This window comes from Daldinia vernicosa, assembly GCF_022497035.1.
Source record: "Daldinia vernicosa strain CBS 139.73 unplaced genomic scaffold F5Y00scaffold_32, whole genome shotgun sequence".
Taxonomy (NCBI): domain Eukaryota; kingdom Fungi; phylum Ascomycota; class Sordariomycetes; order Xylariales; family Hypoxylaceae; genus Daldinia; species Daldinia vernicosa.
The window spans coordinates 253,812-269,584 of NW_025953948.1; the positions used below are offsets into that span (position 1 = coordinate 253,812).

Sequence of the window (15,773 nt, forward strand, 5' to 3'; positions counted from 1 at the left end):
CATGACACGTAGTCTTTGACCCTTTTGCCCATTCCCTTGTATTAATATAGCTTCATATAAATGAAATCCTTATATACCAGAGAGAAAGCAAGGCAAAAGCTCGTGTAGTTTATCGTTATCCTCGTCTCTTAGAGGAGTTGGTGACAACAAAAGTATATATCGTAATATAGAATTTTATGTAAAAACGCATCAAGCAGCACGGTCCACTCGTTGAACACGGGAAGATCGGAGTCTGGTACATCAGCTGAAAAGGCTAGACTGCTTTTGATCAACCATTTGAGCAGAATAAGTTCGAGGTCTAATACAGTTGAGAGATCGCCTTATATAGTAGCTTAGCTCATTATGTAATACTGTAAGTTTTGTCAAGGAGCAGTTGCTAAGAATTCTCTGAATCTCTCTCACGAATCTCCATGACCATAAGTTTGCTTAATAAGAAATACCCTCACTAGTACAGTGGCTTTAAACGGTCTAGTAAAGATCATAACCACGTGTACCAACCTAGATCTATTCATATAGCCTCTTGTCAGGATTCTAGATGAGGCATCCATAACAAAGAACGATTTCAGTACGTATAGTTGCAGGCTTCCGTAGGTAGTTAGGATAGTGTTTCTTGCGGAACAACAATGCTGTTTGGTGTTTGGTTTCATTTCATAACACCTCCGACGATCGTGGGCTTCCCCGCCATCTTCACTTTGAAATGCCTCTCGATTTCATTTCGGACTTTATCCTGAATCTCCTGTACAATTCGCCCTCTAAGATACCATTTCTCAATCGAAGTATTGTACGTTGTTAGGGTGAGGTTACGACGATGGCAAAAGTAATAGTTACATAGCTTAGGGGTAGGTATCCCTCGCGCGGAATTAAAGATAACAAGTTGAATATATCTACGTATGTGATGGTTTTATGGAGATAAGAAAGGCTGTGAAAAGAGGGGCTACAAGGGTTGTGAACAAATATGGATTTCCAATTGTGCGCATTTTGCTGGTCGTAATGTTAGCGGATCGCCCACGTCGCCTTAATGAAACAAGCATATCAAAGAGCCTCAGGTTTTCTGAGGCGTGGAAAGTCGCGTTTGGTAATGAGCAACGGTGAGATTATACGCGACTGAAAATCCCTCCGATCTTGTGAATATTTTTTCCTCCTTTTTTTTTTATTAATTTCTCTGTTCCTATTGACCTTCTTATGTATACTTTGACGCTGTATCACCGAGAGAGGCTCCGGCCCGATACGAAAAACCACAGAAAACCCACAAAACGACCCTGGGGATGGGTCTCGCCTGACGGCAGATAGAAAAAGCTTGTTCTCCGATTCCCCTGACGATCCGTCCAACCAAGCCTAGCCTCCGGTAATTAACCGTCTAAGATTAGACGCAGAAAGCTTGCTTACACTTCGAGGCACCTCATGATAGTTGACGCGTACCAGATGGCGTCACAGCGGGGGCCCCCACGCCAGACTGCGATTCGCTTCGAAACTCGTAGTATGGAACCGACCACTTCTATTCGATATCGCTGCTCAGCGTGACCACCGGGGGGTACGTATACAACGTCTGACATTCCCTAGGCCATTAGAAATGGCGCAGCAATGAACATGAAATTGTTTCTCGGGCTAGAAGAAGCGGAGGGACTCTTGTAATGAGTGCTATTTCTTATGAGGTAGTTGGGTGGTCCACTGAATTTATATCTAATACTTATTAGACCGGTCTTAGGCCCACAGAAGCCGCGTCGACAAACACGAAGGTGTGGGTTCTCTCGTAACGTAGCTGTAACTGCGTAGATATGAATATCGGGATCTGCTAGGTCCACAAGTCAACGAAGAGCTGTGCATAGTATATTAGTATATGGTGGATGTGACTGGCCGATCACTTAAGTTTCTGATACATCGGCCCTTCAGAAAGGTCCGTTTACTTAATCGCTCCCTCGTGTCTACTCCAAAAACCAACTGGTCACAACTCATACACTTTGGATTCTATTTCTTCCAAAGCGAGGCCGTCATGTATTCCTTGTCGATTCTAGTTGGCGCTCTAGGGTTGCTTCTCAATTTAGTGGTCGCTATCGATGTAGACTGGACAAGTGATTGTAAGACGCTCTGGTGTAAACTGTACCATGTCCACAACTAACACTGAAAAGCTTCTATCAAGTCGGCCGCTAGTACGATTGCTTATGGCCTCGTCAAATATTATACAGGTGAGCCGGATCACCGGATCGCACAAAAACGATTGTACTAATTGGCCTTTCATAGGAAATAATACGGGCGATGTCCCTGGAAACTTACCTGATCCCTACTATTGTGCGCGTAGTTCATGTCACCGAGTTATTCGGCTCTTAACTAACAGAGTTAACAGGGTGGGAGGCGGGCGCTATGTTTGGAGCGCTGATAGACTATGCAGCTTTCACGGGCGACGAGACGTATAACGACATCACATTCCAGGCTCTCCAGCATCAGGTAGGAGATGACGCAGACTTCATGCCTTCGAACCAGACGAAATCCGAGGGCAACGACGATCAAGGGTTTTGGGCCATGGCAGCAATGACGGCCGCCGAGATGAACTTCACAAACCCAGATCCGGACCAGCCGCAGTGGCTAGCATTAGTCCAGGCCGTATACAACGAATACGTCAGTCGGTGGGAGACCACCACGTGCGGTGGCGGAATGCGGTGGCAAATATACACGTTCAACAACGGCTACAACTACAAGAACTCCGTTTCCAACGGGTGCTTCTTCAACATCGCTGCGCGCCTGGCTAAATACACCGGCAACGAGACTTACGCCTCGTGGGCGAGTAAGATTTTCGAATGGGAGCAATCGGTGGGTTTCATCAACGATAACTACAACGTGCTAGACGGCGCCGGGAACGCAGGCGACGACAACTGCACGGAGATCAACGCGGCCCAATTTACTTACAACGCGGGATTATATCTATGGTATGTACCTATGAAAATATCTCGCTTGGTTATCTTCGAACCCCCTTTCTTTCTAGGAATGCTTTCAACACCACTTTCGTGGAGTATACAGTAGCTAACGCTCAGCAGTAAGTGTGACGACCCTATTATCATTTCGACCAACCAAAAAAAACAACAGTGAATATTCTAGAATTGTAGTATTGCAAAGCTGACACGATGTTTCTATACGTTAGACGGTACCGCTGCCATGTATAACCACACCAACGGCACCGAGCCGTGGAAGACACGCCTAGAGGGACAAGTCAAGTCCGTGGCGAGTATATTTTTCGAGGACGGAATTATGTGGGAGCCCAGCTGCGAGAAGACGTCCGCGAAGTGCAATACGGACCAGCAGGCTTTCAAAGGACACCTAAGCCGCTGGATGGCTCTAACCACGATCATCGCCCCTTTCACGTCGGACACGATCACGCCCCTGCTCAACTCGTCGGCCCAAGCCGCCGCCAAGCAATGCTCCGGAACATCGACGGATTACAAGGGACCGGCGGGGACGGCGTGCGGGTTCAGCTGGCTGCAAGAAGACACCTTCGACGGTATCACCGGGGTCGGCGAGCAGATGAATGCGCTGCAGGCGGTCATGGCGCCTCTGGCCCCCCTCGCGCAAGCGCCTTACACGTCGGCGACCGGAGGCTCGTCCCAGGGCAATGTGAATGCCGGCAGCTCCGATTCCGACAAGATCGCGCAGCCGAGGGCCATTACGGCCGCGGATAGGGCCGGAGCGGGAATACTGACGACCCTTGCTCTTGGTGGGTTGTTAAGTGGTATGTGGTTTGTGATAATGGACGAGAAGTAAATATTATTATGACGGAACTTTTTATGTTTATTTAAACGGGAGAAGGCGTTCGGAGTCTTGGATTGGGATCACGGTATACCTATTAGATTTATGCCCAGCAGTTTTCGGCCGTGATGATATTTTCTGGTGGATCTACACGAATGGGTTCACGATATATCCTCGTATATTCAGGCCACTTTTTCTATCACATTGGATACCTAAGGCACGTGTAAATATTAACTAGTTAATTGGAAAGCTTAGCTATGAAGTCTAAAACTCCGGAGATCCCTAATGGATTGAGGAACTAATTGTCATTTTTGGGTACCCAAGGTGACTACCTGAGGTAGGGTGAATTATAAGGTACGAAGTTAACAGACATCGATTCGCAATAACATCAACCCAATCCGCTTCGATCCGAAATCGAGTTTAGCTTGTTCCAAGCTTGATTCTTAAATGGTCTAATTATACCATATACAGACAGGTACGTAAGCCATTGCTTATTGTGACCATAGCTCAATTTCGCAAATAACGCGGCTATAGTACAAGAGCCAGATGAAAGATACCTATGTTCATATGAGTTAATTACACTTACGCGTCACCGTTGTTACATGGGTTGCCCCGAAATAAGTTAGAGAAGCAAATTCAAAAACATGAGCAGTACCGGCGACCTGTTTTTCATGTATGCGATATTAATCACCCATCTATGTATTATATTATTTGAATAGGGACATTATACAAAGATATCATAGTACTATACTCGTAAGTGATCAACTACCTAGGTAGCTATTCCATAATAAGCGATACAAGATAATTATTCACAAAGAAGCGGATATAAATCTTAGCCAAAGCCTTATTTATTATGCTACGGCCGGGTATGAATTCTAGCATTATCATGAAGTACCTCTAAATCCCTAAGCTTCAAATACCAACACGACACCGTCATCGCCCGCCGTAACAATCCTCTCTCCGGTCGTACCCTGCACGAACCCGAGTACTCCTCCACCCTCGCCGTCTCCCCTGTGACCCCTCCACTCTTTGACTAGACTTGTTACTGCCGAGCTAGCCGCGCCTCGGACGTCCCACCGGCGAACTACGCCGTCCATACCGCAGCTCGTCAGCAACCATCCGTCGCCGAGTCCCGCTACAAACTCAACCTTCACCACGCTGAACTCCTCGTGCGCCTCTTTTATATGCCGCCGCAGTGCGAACCGTCGCGATGTGTCGTATACCGCTATGCTACCGTCCACACTACCCGCTGCTAGTAGTGGTTGCTTCGAAGAGAAGCTGAGCGTCTCAATTCCATCTGACTGCGTTTGCAGATCAGCTAAAATTGTACCACCTTGCGCGCTCCCCGCCTCCCCGCCTTTAGCTTTGGTTTTACTCTGCTTGCTCGACGCGGGCTGGCTGTCTGCGCCTACTCGTGGCAGTCCTACTATCTTGATCGAGCCGCCCGCGCCACCGACCGCGACGAATGTGGATTTGGGGTCTACAGCAACTGCATACAGACCACCCTCGACGCCAAAGCGTTGGTCTTGGCCCGTGAGTGATACCACCGTCTGGCCGTTATCGTTGACCAGATTCTTGGCAGCCGCCTCGCCCCACACGTCCCAAACACACAATGAGCTGTCCTCCGATACTGTAGCTAGGAATGTGCCGTCGGGCGACCAGGAGCCGGCCGTGCACGATGCGGTGTGTAAGAAGTAGCTCTGGACAATCTGCATAGGGTTCGCAGAATCGGAGGGATCGATTGTGTACACCCAGACGGAGCCATCCGAAGCACCTAGCGCAATGGTGTTAGGGTACTTCGGCGACGGGCACGGCGCCAACCAATTCACCTCGGGCACCTCCTGGGACTCGGCGAGGAATGCAAAAGACGGTTTATTGCGCGCGTCTACGGAGAGCTCGTATGTGCGTAATCTACCATCTAAACCTCCCGAAACCAAGAATTGCCCGTTAGGTAGCGTGAATGCAAGCGTATTAATCGAGTCGCTGTGACCCTCGATTGTGAAGAGCGGTTTTAACTCGGTGCTTTTTTGTTGTTGGGATGATGGATCGGCGTTGTAGCTAGGCGGAAGGACAGGACGGCCAACAACTGGACTTGTATCGAAAACGTAGCCTTTTCCCGGCGCATCATCCCCTTCGCCTTCACTACCACCGGTTGCGATGAGCGAGGGTTGGGTGGGGTGTTGAGCGATGGCGAAGACTGAGTCCTTGTGAGCGTCGAAGTAGGCTATACTGTCGTTTTGTAAAGTGATCTCTTCTGGCTCGTCGTCGTCCGAGTCCATAGCTATATCGCCTTCAACATCTTGGATCTCCTCGAGCGCATCTTCTGCGTCGAGCATCTCGGGCGCATCGTCTCCATCGTCTTTATGAGGGGCAGACATGATGATGAGGGGTAGATAGGTAGGTTTCGCGCTTGGGTATTCCAGTAATTTGAAGTAGTAGATTGCCGAAATTTACGGAGGGGGGAGAATATTGATAGCGGACAAGAAGTTAAAGCTTATAAACCGGCTTGTAGATTGTAGGTACCTGGTAAATGTGTAATATGCAGAAGGAAGTCGACGCCTGCTTGATAATCAGTTCAACTTTTTACTTTTTTTGGTGGGGCAATACATATCCTGCCGGGCCCCGCCACGCCTTATAAGTGGAGATCGCATTGTTCGTGCTGCCTGTGAATGTCTACCCTGAAGTATTAAATAGGGGCCTCATGCACGTAATGGCGCGTCGACCTTCTATTCTTAGCAGCAGCAAAAGCTACAACACTTGGGTACCGTAGTTAGAACCTAGCTAGGTACTTAATAACTATCAAAGGAGAGGAACAACCACATTCTCTATGAATTAAGAGTAGCAAGCTATTCCGTGGCTTACCTACGATTGTTAGGATTTATAACGGTATGTACTTAAAGATGTGCAGCCGCAAGCAAGTTTCCAATAAAATATATATGTACAATGAAGCAGCTATACCCCAAACTCCTACAGATGCAACAATAAAGTAAGAACCGCTGAACCCTCAAACATGCGCGATACTAGCTGAGGGTCTTGGATCGATCCCAAGATCCATAAAAGTCCTGGACGGGATGAATCTCCCAAGTTAATGCGCTGCGACGGTACCGACCAAGTTCATCCCCAGACATATAACCATAACGCATCCGCCGTAGATAGACAAAGCAAGCGCCGCTACTCTTAAGAACTCGGGGTTGATATGCTCCATATCCCACCTCCACTTCCTCCGCCAGCGCCACGGCGACTTCGTATTCTTACCCTTAGCACTCGAGCCGCTTGCTACGCTGTGGATGCTGTCTACGCTTGCCCCTAGAAGCCCTTCGTCCCCGTCTCCCTCTTCGGAATCGGAGCTAGGGGGAGACAGCACATCGTCATCCTTAGTTAGGCGTTGCTGGTGGATCGAATTCGGGTCCGAGATTTTGTAGTAAAATAGACCTGGAAGGATGAAGCTAATGCTCGTGCTCCCCGTGGAACCGACATACGCTAACATTCGCTCCAAGGAGACTACGGTTAGGGAAACGATATAAGCTAACACTATAATAATGGTGCTCAAAACGGCAAAGCGCACGTCTGACATAGGCGCGGTCGGTCCATGATCTGATCGTGATTGAGCAGCGTTTGGGAGAAGCGGTCTGCCGCCGGGAGAATTTGTCCGCCCTTGAGGGCGAGACACATCTTTGGGTCGCCATTTAAGAACGGCATCTACAGATGCTCGGCACGGATGTATTTGTAACGGGATAGAAAATGTTACAAGAACGACAATAGCCGCCTTGGCGATAGTAGAGGCAACCGATGCGGGATCTAGATTAAGTTCGTTAGCTTGATTGCGAATTAGAGAGAAGGCAGTATTGGATGACATACACATGGAGACAATATTGCCCGTAACATCGTTGCCAAAGGTCAAGTAACCAGTAATAGCGACTAGTATATAGACACCAGCTGCAGAACCAATGCTGGAAAAGATAATACCCATTATGCTATATGGTCTTTATTAGTGTGGTTTCACGAGTTTTTAGTGCTAGGGAAGCATACCTGCCGGGGGAATTATTTGAGATCTCGTTGAGGATGGAAAACATATTTTGGTGACAGGTGTATGCATAAACAACCACTGGTAAGCTGGCGAGAGCTTCCACGGGCCCTCCCCACGAGACAAACCGGATTTTATCTCTGGGTGCAAGAACATCCGAAGCGAAGTGATAGACAACTAGCACGATTAAATACCCTATCGACACCAGGGCAATAATGCTGGTGTACTTCAGAGAATCTAGGCGCCTCAAGAAGCTTAGAGGAATTATAACGAGCATAAAGACGGTGATCCAAAAGTTACGATCCATCAAATATGGGATTCCGGCCGCTCTGCTGTCAAAGCCTACCACCACGCCTGGCATTAAGTCGCCGATAATTATGATATATGATACACTAACCCCAAAACACTTTATGGCAATCGCAGCATCGAAAATAACAGCGGCGTTGGGATATGTCATTTGGGATAGGGCGAAGAACGACGAGGTACCACGGTCGAGATATCGTGCACATCGGGATTGAAGGTATAGGCCGAAGGCGGATGTAAATCCTGACCATAGGATCACGATGACTCCAGGTATCATTCCGAAGTGCGACAGGGCCGAGGGCATCGCTAGTGTGCCGGCGCCGATAACTATAACGCCACTTACGTTAGACATGAACTGACTACATGATAGCAGGATATGACTTACTAGTATTAAGAAGGTTAATAACACTGCTAATCATAGTGGCCTGTCCTCCTCCAGTGTCTTTTGGACGGCCGCGAGCCCGTTTTTGTCTGTAGAATGATATTAGTGTTAACCGCTAGTATTAATGATACAGGAATCACAGCGGCTGGCTGGCAAGGCTACGCACCTTGTCATATCGCTAGCGGAGGCGGAGCTCTCTCCAGAAATGGTCGAATAATTCGGCATAGTCCAAGAAGGACTCTATAATTCCTATCGCTATCCTCCTCAGCAGCAATTAGCTGCGCTGAAGATCTGTGTGTCTCAATCTTCCCTCGCTGCTCGAGTAAGACAAGACTGGTTTCTTCCTCGCTGACCGCTTTCGTACACACGCGACTTGTTTTAGAGCCCCAGTATCCTCGATTGTTTCCACGCGCTTAGAGGTTGATGAATAGGATATATGCTTATTGACGTTGCTTTACTTGGCTATATTCGTATGATGATGTGAGGGTGGAAAGTGATACATAATTACACGTCAAACACTAGAATCAGGTAGATTCAACTGTGACTGCCAGTTGTCGTCAAGACCACCTGCAATCTCCCCATCTGTGGATTGCGTCTGCTGACGTCTATTTCTGGCCAATCAATTAAATCACGTATTCCTGGTTAGGCTATTAACGGCTAGCTTTCCGAACCGGGATCCCGAAGCTTCCCAAAAGACCGGGGAACTTAGCCTAGATTGGCTCAGCCTTATCCTTATCAATCTTTGATAGAATACCTCAAAGAGAGCTACCTATCTACATACCTGTTTAGCTATTGTTCTACAATTACCAATTACCATTAAATCCCTTCTATCCTTTACCGCGATAGAGGTTCTTTTAGGATTTGCGTCACTTATGACGTTCGTCACCGACTCGCTAGTTTTCAATCAGTTAACAAACGCTCATTATGGACGCCATGGAATCGACTCTAGACAATACGACTCTCTCTACGATATCTCTCCTCGAGACGCGACTCTTGCGTATCGAGCATTTACTATATGGCCATACGGTTCAGCAACCCAAAGCATCAGCTATAAGGAGCATGCAAGAACTAGAGCACCGGTTTGCGACTCTTCTTCAACGAATGCGCGTTTATGCCGAACTTCTTAAACTCTGTACGTTTTGTTTTCCTTTCTTTACACAAACGCTATGAGCGATTCAACTAACTAGGTACCCCTAGATAAATCTCAGCCAAGTCTCTTCCAGCCACCACCGCCATCCCAACCACCCTCCGATCTCCCGCCTGAAGCCGTACGCGCTATTGTTCTCGCTGCCGCGTCCTCATTCCCGGCTACAGCTTCCGCGCTCACGGCGATATCCGACACGCCGATTCCAGACCCGGCGCACACGGCTACTCTAGCTGCCTTATTACCAAAGATGAAGGGAATCGAGGCGACACAAATAGCGCAGGCGGCCGAGATTGCGGAGCTGAGAGCCCGCAGCGAGGTTGTTGTGCGCCGGTGGTACGAGCATAATGTTATGAGCTACTCGAACTTCGTGGCGGGCGTCGAAAGCCGTGTTGAGAATGCCGAGCGCATCGTGAGAAGAGTAGAAAGGGCCAGGAATGAGGTTTGAGGCATATGACCTATGCCCATGACGTTCCTATGGGGGGTCGAATACTATTCCAAGTTATTGTTGGCCTGCTCATACTCTTCATGTAGCTGCGTCTTTGAGACTATGGGCCCGACTTGCTTTGTACGCGATCCTACGAAGTCAAGGTCGATTCGTACTATGAATAGGCGCAAAGTCTCGCAGCGGCGACGACGAAATTGAAGGGCCCTGCCGCCACTGAGGGCTAATATTGGGAAGGGATTTGGAGACTCTTCGAATAGACGGAAACGAACAATAAGGTTTGCCCGCTACAAATACCTCTTCCGATTTGTAGTGATGTATTCCATTGTTTAGTTTCTATGGCATGGAAATGCTAGTAACAATGTTCATTATGGCTCTATTCAATCTTAGTATTGAAGATTAACAGGAGGGCAATGGACAAGCATAGCATAGCCCCAGGAGTATAGGAGTATAAGTCACGTTAGACTGGATTTAGTATTCATATCTAATATTATTCACAATGATGTAAATTGAAGTAACACCTTAAAATACCCTTAGTATGTTATTAAGTAAACCCTCAGATTAGATACTTAACAAGTTATAAACAATATACCAAGACCTTATTAAAGTAACAGAACATTTACAATATACTAGTAAGCGAAGCTAATCAAGAGAGACCTCGGTGTTCTAATTAAGACTGCTGATTTGGTCCAATCCAATTTTTTTTCGGTGGTGGCTGAGTACTAGAAGTCATTTCCTAACGTTCCATTCTATGAATAGGTACCTTATGTACTAAATCCCACCTGCATGTCGCAGGAACAAGCTTAAAAGCTGTTAGGTAACTCATTGTAAGCCATATGTGGCGAGTGCGGTGGCTGCTCTAGCTCGAGCCAAAACTCAAACGCGCCGGCTCAGACGGGATCGGCGGTTTGACACGAGCGGTCTTAAAGCTAATGCAGTCCTTCGGGACCGCACTTATAATTGAGTTCCGGGACGATGCGTTGGTCATGACGAGATCTGCATTGCGTTGTTTGGATATTAATGTACTGTTGTATAGGTAAGAGGGTCGGCCTCTGGGTCTGTGAACTATTTGAAAGTGGTCTCGAAAATGTGATAAGCATATCAAATTGTCCTGAGCCTCCTATCACTTTTGCTCAAGGTATGGTATGCATAAAAGGTCGCAATGAAGATCAAAAGGCCCAGATCCAGGAGACTTTTGATCCGCTTGGAAGAAACACATCCAAACTCAGAACTGATCTAAGCTGCAGATGCAGAGCCTCTTGGCCTACTAAAAGGAAGGTCTGTGCCGTCTGCAACGATCACCTACTATGTAGAGCAGGAGTTAAAGGATGATGCATGGCGTATGTACACGTGTATGTGATGCCACTAACTTCTTATTACCGGAAATCGGTTCGGATTCTTGATTCATAACTGATGCAAAGGTGGCTCATGATTAGTCTTCATTGATCTTGATCAGACCATACGTAAGAGGGTATGATCTCAAGATGGAGGTTTAAAACTACGGTTGGCGTCATTCTCTTTATGGTGTTTCTTCGAAGTATGTGTAGTAACTAACTAGATCCATAACATATCCACTTTGAAACGTGTTGCAACGCAGAGCACGTCGCTGATGCAAATTCCGATATCATTCAAACCATAGTAGAATGTGAATACATGCACTAGTAATCAACTAACGTGACTACAAAGTTGTTACGACTGGTCAAGCCTTAACCATACTTACATCATTGCAACCCACCACTATGGGGAGCCCTGTAACTACGGGAGTCTGAAGAGCGTTGTGAAACTTCTACCGATCTTGCTCCCAGAGGTAGGTCACCACCCTATCGGAAGCCATCACTAACTACTCTCAACTTACTCTACGCTGACAACCCGGCGGGGAATCACGGACGCCATCGGGAACCAGCTGGTTCCATTCCCTGATCCAATACGTATGTGCGGCTGTTACTATCCCACTCTAAACATTACCTAGATCTATCAGATTTGCAGTCGTTAAGTTCAAGAAAGCATACAGATATGTATGAGCGGTGAATACATCATTCGAAGGATTAAGGCAGGAGAAGTTAGGTTGGTTCTTCTATATTTTAACATGTCAGATTTTCACCGAAGTAGCAAGTCATCAAGAGGTCCCGAGACCTTGCATCCCCTTCTTCCTTGGCAGACGCCCTTAGATCCTAGCTAAATCTCAAACACCAGTCGGCCAGCATGCGACTCCGTCTTCCCCAACTCACAAATCGCCCAACCATGGCCAATTCAACCACTGCATTCCACCACATTGCCGCCACCTAGTAGACTCGGGATGTCGATTCGTCGTGTTCCTGCTTTAGCGCCCTGGTTTACAAAAAAGAGCGGATCATATCTTACGTCGTCCGTGTGTATTTGTAAATCTCTTTACTACCTAGTAAGTATTCGGATATGTTGTCACAGGAAGTTAAGCCTTTCCGACGTCAAAACTGCTTAAACGCTATGTAGGTAATAGCGTGTAAGAAAAGTTGGACGGGGGCCAAATGTAAATGGCACAATGGAAGATACGTTGTGTTTGCGACTTTGCGTCTAACATGTCTGCATGTTCAAAGCCAATGATAACGCATCTATGTACATACCCAGATACCTAAGTCTAGCTCAGTCTAGCTCATTGAACTCCCTGGTCAAATCAATCTGGAGGACTAGGGTGAAATGAATAGATGCTAGGTCCACCTAGGAGACCTGCTAACTTCAATAGGTATCGGCTAGGTACCTAACCAGGGGAATTTGCGTAAGCCCCATCGTCCCCCGTTCAATTACACTAATTCAACAGAAGGCCTCCTGTATATACTGTTAGCCATAGTACAAATCCTAATTAGATCTAATACAAAAGGATTGTATGTGGATACTATATCTGCCATCAGTACTATTAGTATAACTAAGTGGATATTTCCTTGTACTTTCTGCCCCCTCTTATACCATGCATTACATTGATCACAGCAGTTCGTCAGGAACTTAGATTGCGATTCTGTCAGTCTGCTTAATACCCCCGGGAAGAGGCACGTTCCACCCATCCAACTTTACGTCCCCTTCTCCAGTCGATTTGATTGACTGGTTGAATTTCCTTGAACCATTTACCATTACCACCCCATCCTTTCCTATTCCTTTCTACGCTTCTTTTGCCCGTCCCTTCTTTCCCCCCCATTTCCCTCCAACCCCGTCATCGCGAAGACGAGCCTATTCTGTCAATCATTTTCTTCGATTCTCAGCCAGGCTTTGCAACAGTGGGACGATCCAACTTCGCTTCTCACGACGTACATATTGTGGCCGGTGGTTTCCAGTGAAGGGTTATAGCGCTGTCAGGAACTGCGAAGGAGAAAGGGGTTGCTGCAGCGTGTGTGTGTTGTTTGCTACTAGTCGGGAAGAAAAAAGAGAAGGACAGCCACGGCGCATGAAAGAACTAGAAGATAAGAATAAGGCCAACCAACTCTAAGTTTCTCGCCCCCGTCCACATTCTCGACTCGGGACCGTAACCGATATAATAATACCCGCCTCATTTGTCGCCTTATCACTGCAAAGACGTTTCCAACTCGGGTCAGCCAATTCGGTATTCGGTCTTCAAAGTCAAGGACCCCTCGACAGCAATAAACTCTCTCAGCGCTTCAACTATAGGCTTTCTCCACCCTCTATCCGACCTTTAATGCTTTTAACGACTGGACTCTGGATCGCATATAACAGAATTGACTTCGATTCTTAATTTCTTTTCGACGTGGAAGACACTCCGAGCTAAGTTCGCAAGGGTACGCGGTCGCATAAACGTCAAGACAATCTATTATAGTGCGCGACGACATCTACCAAGCACGTTATTTTAGCGACCATCCGAAAAAAAAAGATAAGAAAAGAAAAACCTTCCCACGTTTTATTCAACGGCATTTTCCATTTGTTCGCCCTCTTTAACGACAACTCAACCTATTCGAATCTCCCACTCTAGTCACTCCTTTGTAGATAATTTAACTCAGCCGACATCCCGCCAAGCTTGGGTCCTCAAAATCAACCATTCAACGAATCGCTCAAAGCACCAACCAATTAATTGGTATTTTTAGTCTCCGCAACCTTTCTGAACACAGCCACGTTCTACCTACGGGAGATCGACAGAGTCCACGACTTGATAACACTTGCGTATCTCCTTTGCGCCGCACGCTCGAATAGCCAATTACGATTTACCAGGTTTTGAATATTGATTGCTCGATTGAAGCTCATAAGCTTTTTTCTCTTTCCTTATGCCCCCGTACGGCTCTTTGCATTCTCCTTCGCTGCGCAAAATGGAAAATTCTAGGGCAAGTTATCGCCGTAGGGGCATGAATATGTCCAATGTTATCGGTGATCCTTTTGCTCTGGCAACGATCTCTATCGCCTTGGTAAGTACTGAACCTGTCACTTCGATTATCATCGTATTGATTGATCCAAGCGCCTCTTTACTAATTACACATCTGTTTATTAGCTCGCATGGGTCATCTCCTTCATCAGTTCCATTATAGGCCAAATACACGCAACCGTCAGGAATCCTTTCCCGGCGTATACATGGTTTGCAATCGTTTTCATGTTACCTTTAATAGGCGGCATATTCGTTGTAATAGCATCCGATTCCATTCAGACGTATCATGTCGCGATCGTCGGCTATATATCTGTCGGTCTTATCGCTACAACTTCCTCTGTTACTTCTTTGGTTTATTCTTCTGAGGGGGCTAGGGAGGCTGCTGCCGCGGGTTTCATTCTACTCTCCATGGTCAATGTAAGTATCCAATCCTAATCATCTCCACTGCATAGCCCTTCAGGATGTGGATGCAAATATTCACGCAAGCAATATACTAACTCATATTCTAGATCGTATGGCTTGCTTATTTCGGCTCTGCGCCCTCCGCCGTACCACGCGCCTACATCGACTCCTTTGCTCTGGCCAAGGAGTCGCCAATGGGCCGACAAACAATGAATGGAGGATATGGTGGTCGCCCCGAAACATCTACATCTGTCCAACCCCCGCAGATGTATACTTCTGCCCAACTTAATGGGTTTGAAAACCCATCTCCCGTCGGAGGATTCAACGGCAATGCCACACGTAATTCGGGTGGTGCTTCTGGCTTCCCCGGCGGCATTAACAAGACACCATCGCCCGCGCAGAACGAGCCAGAAATTGCAGCCCCGACCGAGTACCCATACCGTGCGAAGGCTATCTACAGCTACGAAGCTAACCCCGACGATGCTAATGAAATTTCCTTCTCGAAACACGAAATACTTGAAGTGAGCGACGTAAGCGGTCGGTGGTGGCAAGCCAAGAAGGAAAGCGGCGAGACAGGCATAGCACCCAGCAACTATCTCATATTATTATGAGAATACTAATAAGCTGACGGATGTTTGCTTGGATTTATTTGAATTGGGACGCAGTCGTTTGAATGATATATCCTGAATCTCCCTCCCATACGACGAGGGGAGAGCGCTTGTATTTGAATGGGTTTTGGAGGCTGCGAACGAAACGCTGGGCCACGGACATGCGTTGGTTGGAGTAAAATCGGGGTTTACCGACATTACCGGATGTAGCTTTTCCCACTTTTGCAAAGCTCTTTTTTCTACTATTATTCACACGATGGCCGGCTAATTGTTTATTGTCTTTTTATTTTATTTTCTTCCCTTTCCACATCTCTGCCGACGACCGAGTCATTCCGGTGCGGCATACAGAGAAACACAAACCTCCTTCGTTGCCCTGCGAATGACTTGCGGGAGA

General features: G+C 47.1%; 5 protein-coding genes across 5 annotated transcripts; 3 read left to right on the forward strand and 2 right to left on the reverse strand.

Moving 5' to 3' along the window:
• Positions 1-1,333: 1,333 nt before the first annotated feature.
• Positions 1,334-3,954, forward strand: F5Y00DRAFT_240777 (glycoside hydrolase family 76 protein). Its single transcript, XM_048008296.1, has 6 exons — positions 1,334-1,531; positions 1,695-2,075; positions 2,127-2,183; positions 2,239-2,286; positions 2,342-2,920; positions 3,134-3,954. Exons 2-6 carry the CDS (start codon positions 1,838-1,840, stop codon positions 3,748-3,750), a joined length of 1,539 nt encoding a protein of 512 aa, XP_047863596.1. The 5' UTR covers positions 1,334-1,531; positions 1,695-1,837; the 3' UTR covers positions 3,751-3,954.
• Positions 3,955-4,404: 450 nt separating this feature from the next.
• On the reverse strand, positions 4,405-6,315 carry F5Y00DRAFT_240778 (WD40 repeat-like protein). Its single transcript, XM_048008297.1, has one exon. It carries the CDS (start codon positions 6,111-6,113, stop codon positions 4,641-4,643), a length of 1,473 nt encoding a protein of 490 aa, XP_047863597.1. The 5' UTR covers positions 6,114-6,315; the 3' UTR covers positions 4,405-4,640.
• Positions 6,316-6,491: 176 nt separating this feature from the next.
• F5Y00DRAFT_240780 (transmembrane amino acid transporter protein-domain-containing protein) lies at positions 6,492-9,110 on the reverse strand. Its single transcript, XM_048008298.1, has 5 exons — positions 8,611-9,110; positions 8,448-8,533; positions 7,765-8,389; positions 7,594-7,709; positions 6,492-7,533 (listed from the first exon to the last, which is right to left on the reverse strand). Exons 1-5 carry the CDS (start codon positions 8,667-8,669, stop codon positions 6,821-6,823), a joined length of 1,599 nt encoding a protein of 532 aa, XP_047863598.1. The 5' UTR covers positions 8,670-9,110; the 3' UTR covers positions 6,492-6,820.
• Positions 9,111-9,322: 212 nt separating this feature from the next.
• Positions 9,323-10,605, forward strand: F5Y00DRAFT_240783 (uncharacterized protein). Its single transcript, XM_048008299.1, has 2 exons — positions 9,323-9,576; positions 9,642-10,605. Exons 1-2 carry the CDS (start codon positions 9,369-9,371, stop codon positions 10,034-10,036), a joined length of 603 nt encoding a protein of 200 aa, XP_047863599.1. The 5' UTR covers positions 9,323-9,368; the 3' UTR covers positions 10,037-10,605.
• A 3,669-nt stretch (positions 10,606-14,274) lies between these two features.
• F5Y00DRAFT_253856 (uncharacterized protein) lies at positions 14,275-15,382 on the forward strand (the record flags this gene model as incomplete). The annotated part of the gene is made up of 3 exons (XM_048010106.1): positions 14,275-14,412; positions 14,496-14,786; positions 14,879-15,382. 3 exons carry the CDS (start codon positions 14,275-14,277, stop codon positions 15,380-15,382), a joined length of 933 nt encoding a protein of 310 aa, XP_047863600.1.
• Between the last annotated feature and the right edge of the window lie 391 nt (positions 15,383-15,773).

Excerpts from the sequence above, each read along its gene's own strand:
- F5Y00DRAFT_240778 (XM_048008297.1), bottom strand. The coding sequence starts at position 6,113 with ATGTCTGCCCCTCATAAAGACGATGGAGACGATGCGCCCGAGATGCTC.
- F5Y00DRAFT_240777 (XM_048008296.1), top strand. The coding sequence starts at position 1,838 with ATGGTGGATGTGACTGGCCGATCACTTAAGTTTCTGATACATCGGCCC. Across the intron at positions 2,184-2,238 it reads CCTCGTCAAATATTATACAG|GAAATAATACGGGCGATGTC; the intron begins GTGAGCCGGATC and ends GGCCTTTCATAG. Across the intron at positions 2,921-3,133 it reads CAACGCGGGATTATATCTAT|ACGGTACCGCTGCCATGTAT; the intron begins GGTATGTACCTA and ends TCTATACGTTAG.
- F5Y00DRAFT_240780 (XM_048008298.1), bottom strand. The coding sequence starts at position 8,669 with ATGCCGAATTATTCGACCATTTCTGGAGAGAGCTCCGCCTCCGCTAGC. Across the intron at positions 8,534-8,610 it reads TCCGCTAGCGATATGACAAG|ACAAAAACGGGCTCGCGGCC; the intron begins GTGCGTAGCCTT and ends ATCATTCTACAG. Across the intron at positions 7,710-7,764 it reads TCAAATAATTCCCCCGGCAG|CATAATGGGTATTATCTTTT; the intron begins GTATGCTTCCCT and ends AAGACCATATAG.
- F5Y00DRAFT_240783 (XM_048008299.1), top strand. The coding sequence starts at position 9,369 with ATGGACGCCATGGAATCGACTCTAGACAATACGACTCTCTCTACGATA. Across the intron at positions 9,577-9,641 it reads TGCCGAACTTCTTAAACTCT|ATAAATCTCAGCCAAGTCTC; the intron begins GTACGTTTTGTT and ends AGGTACCCCTAG.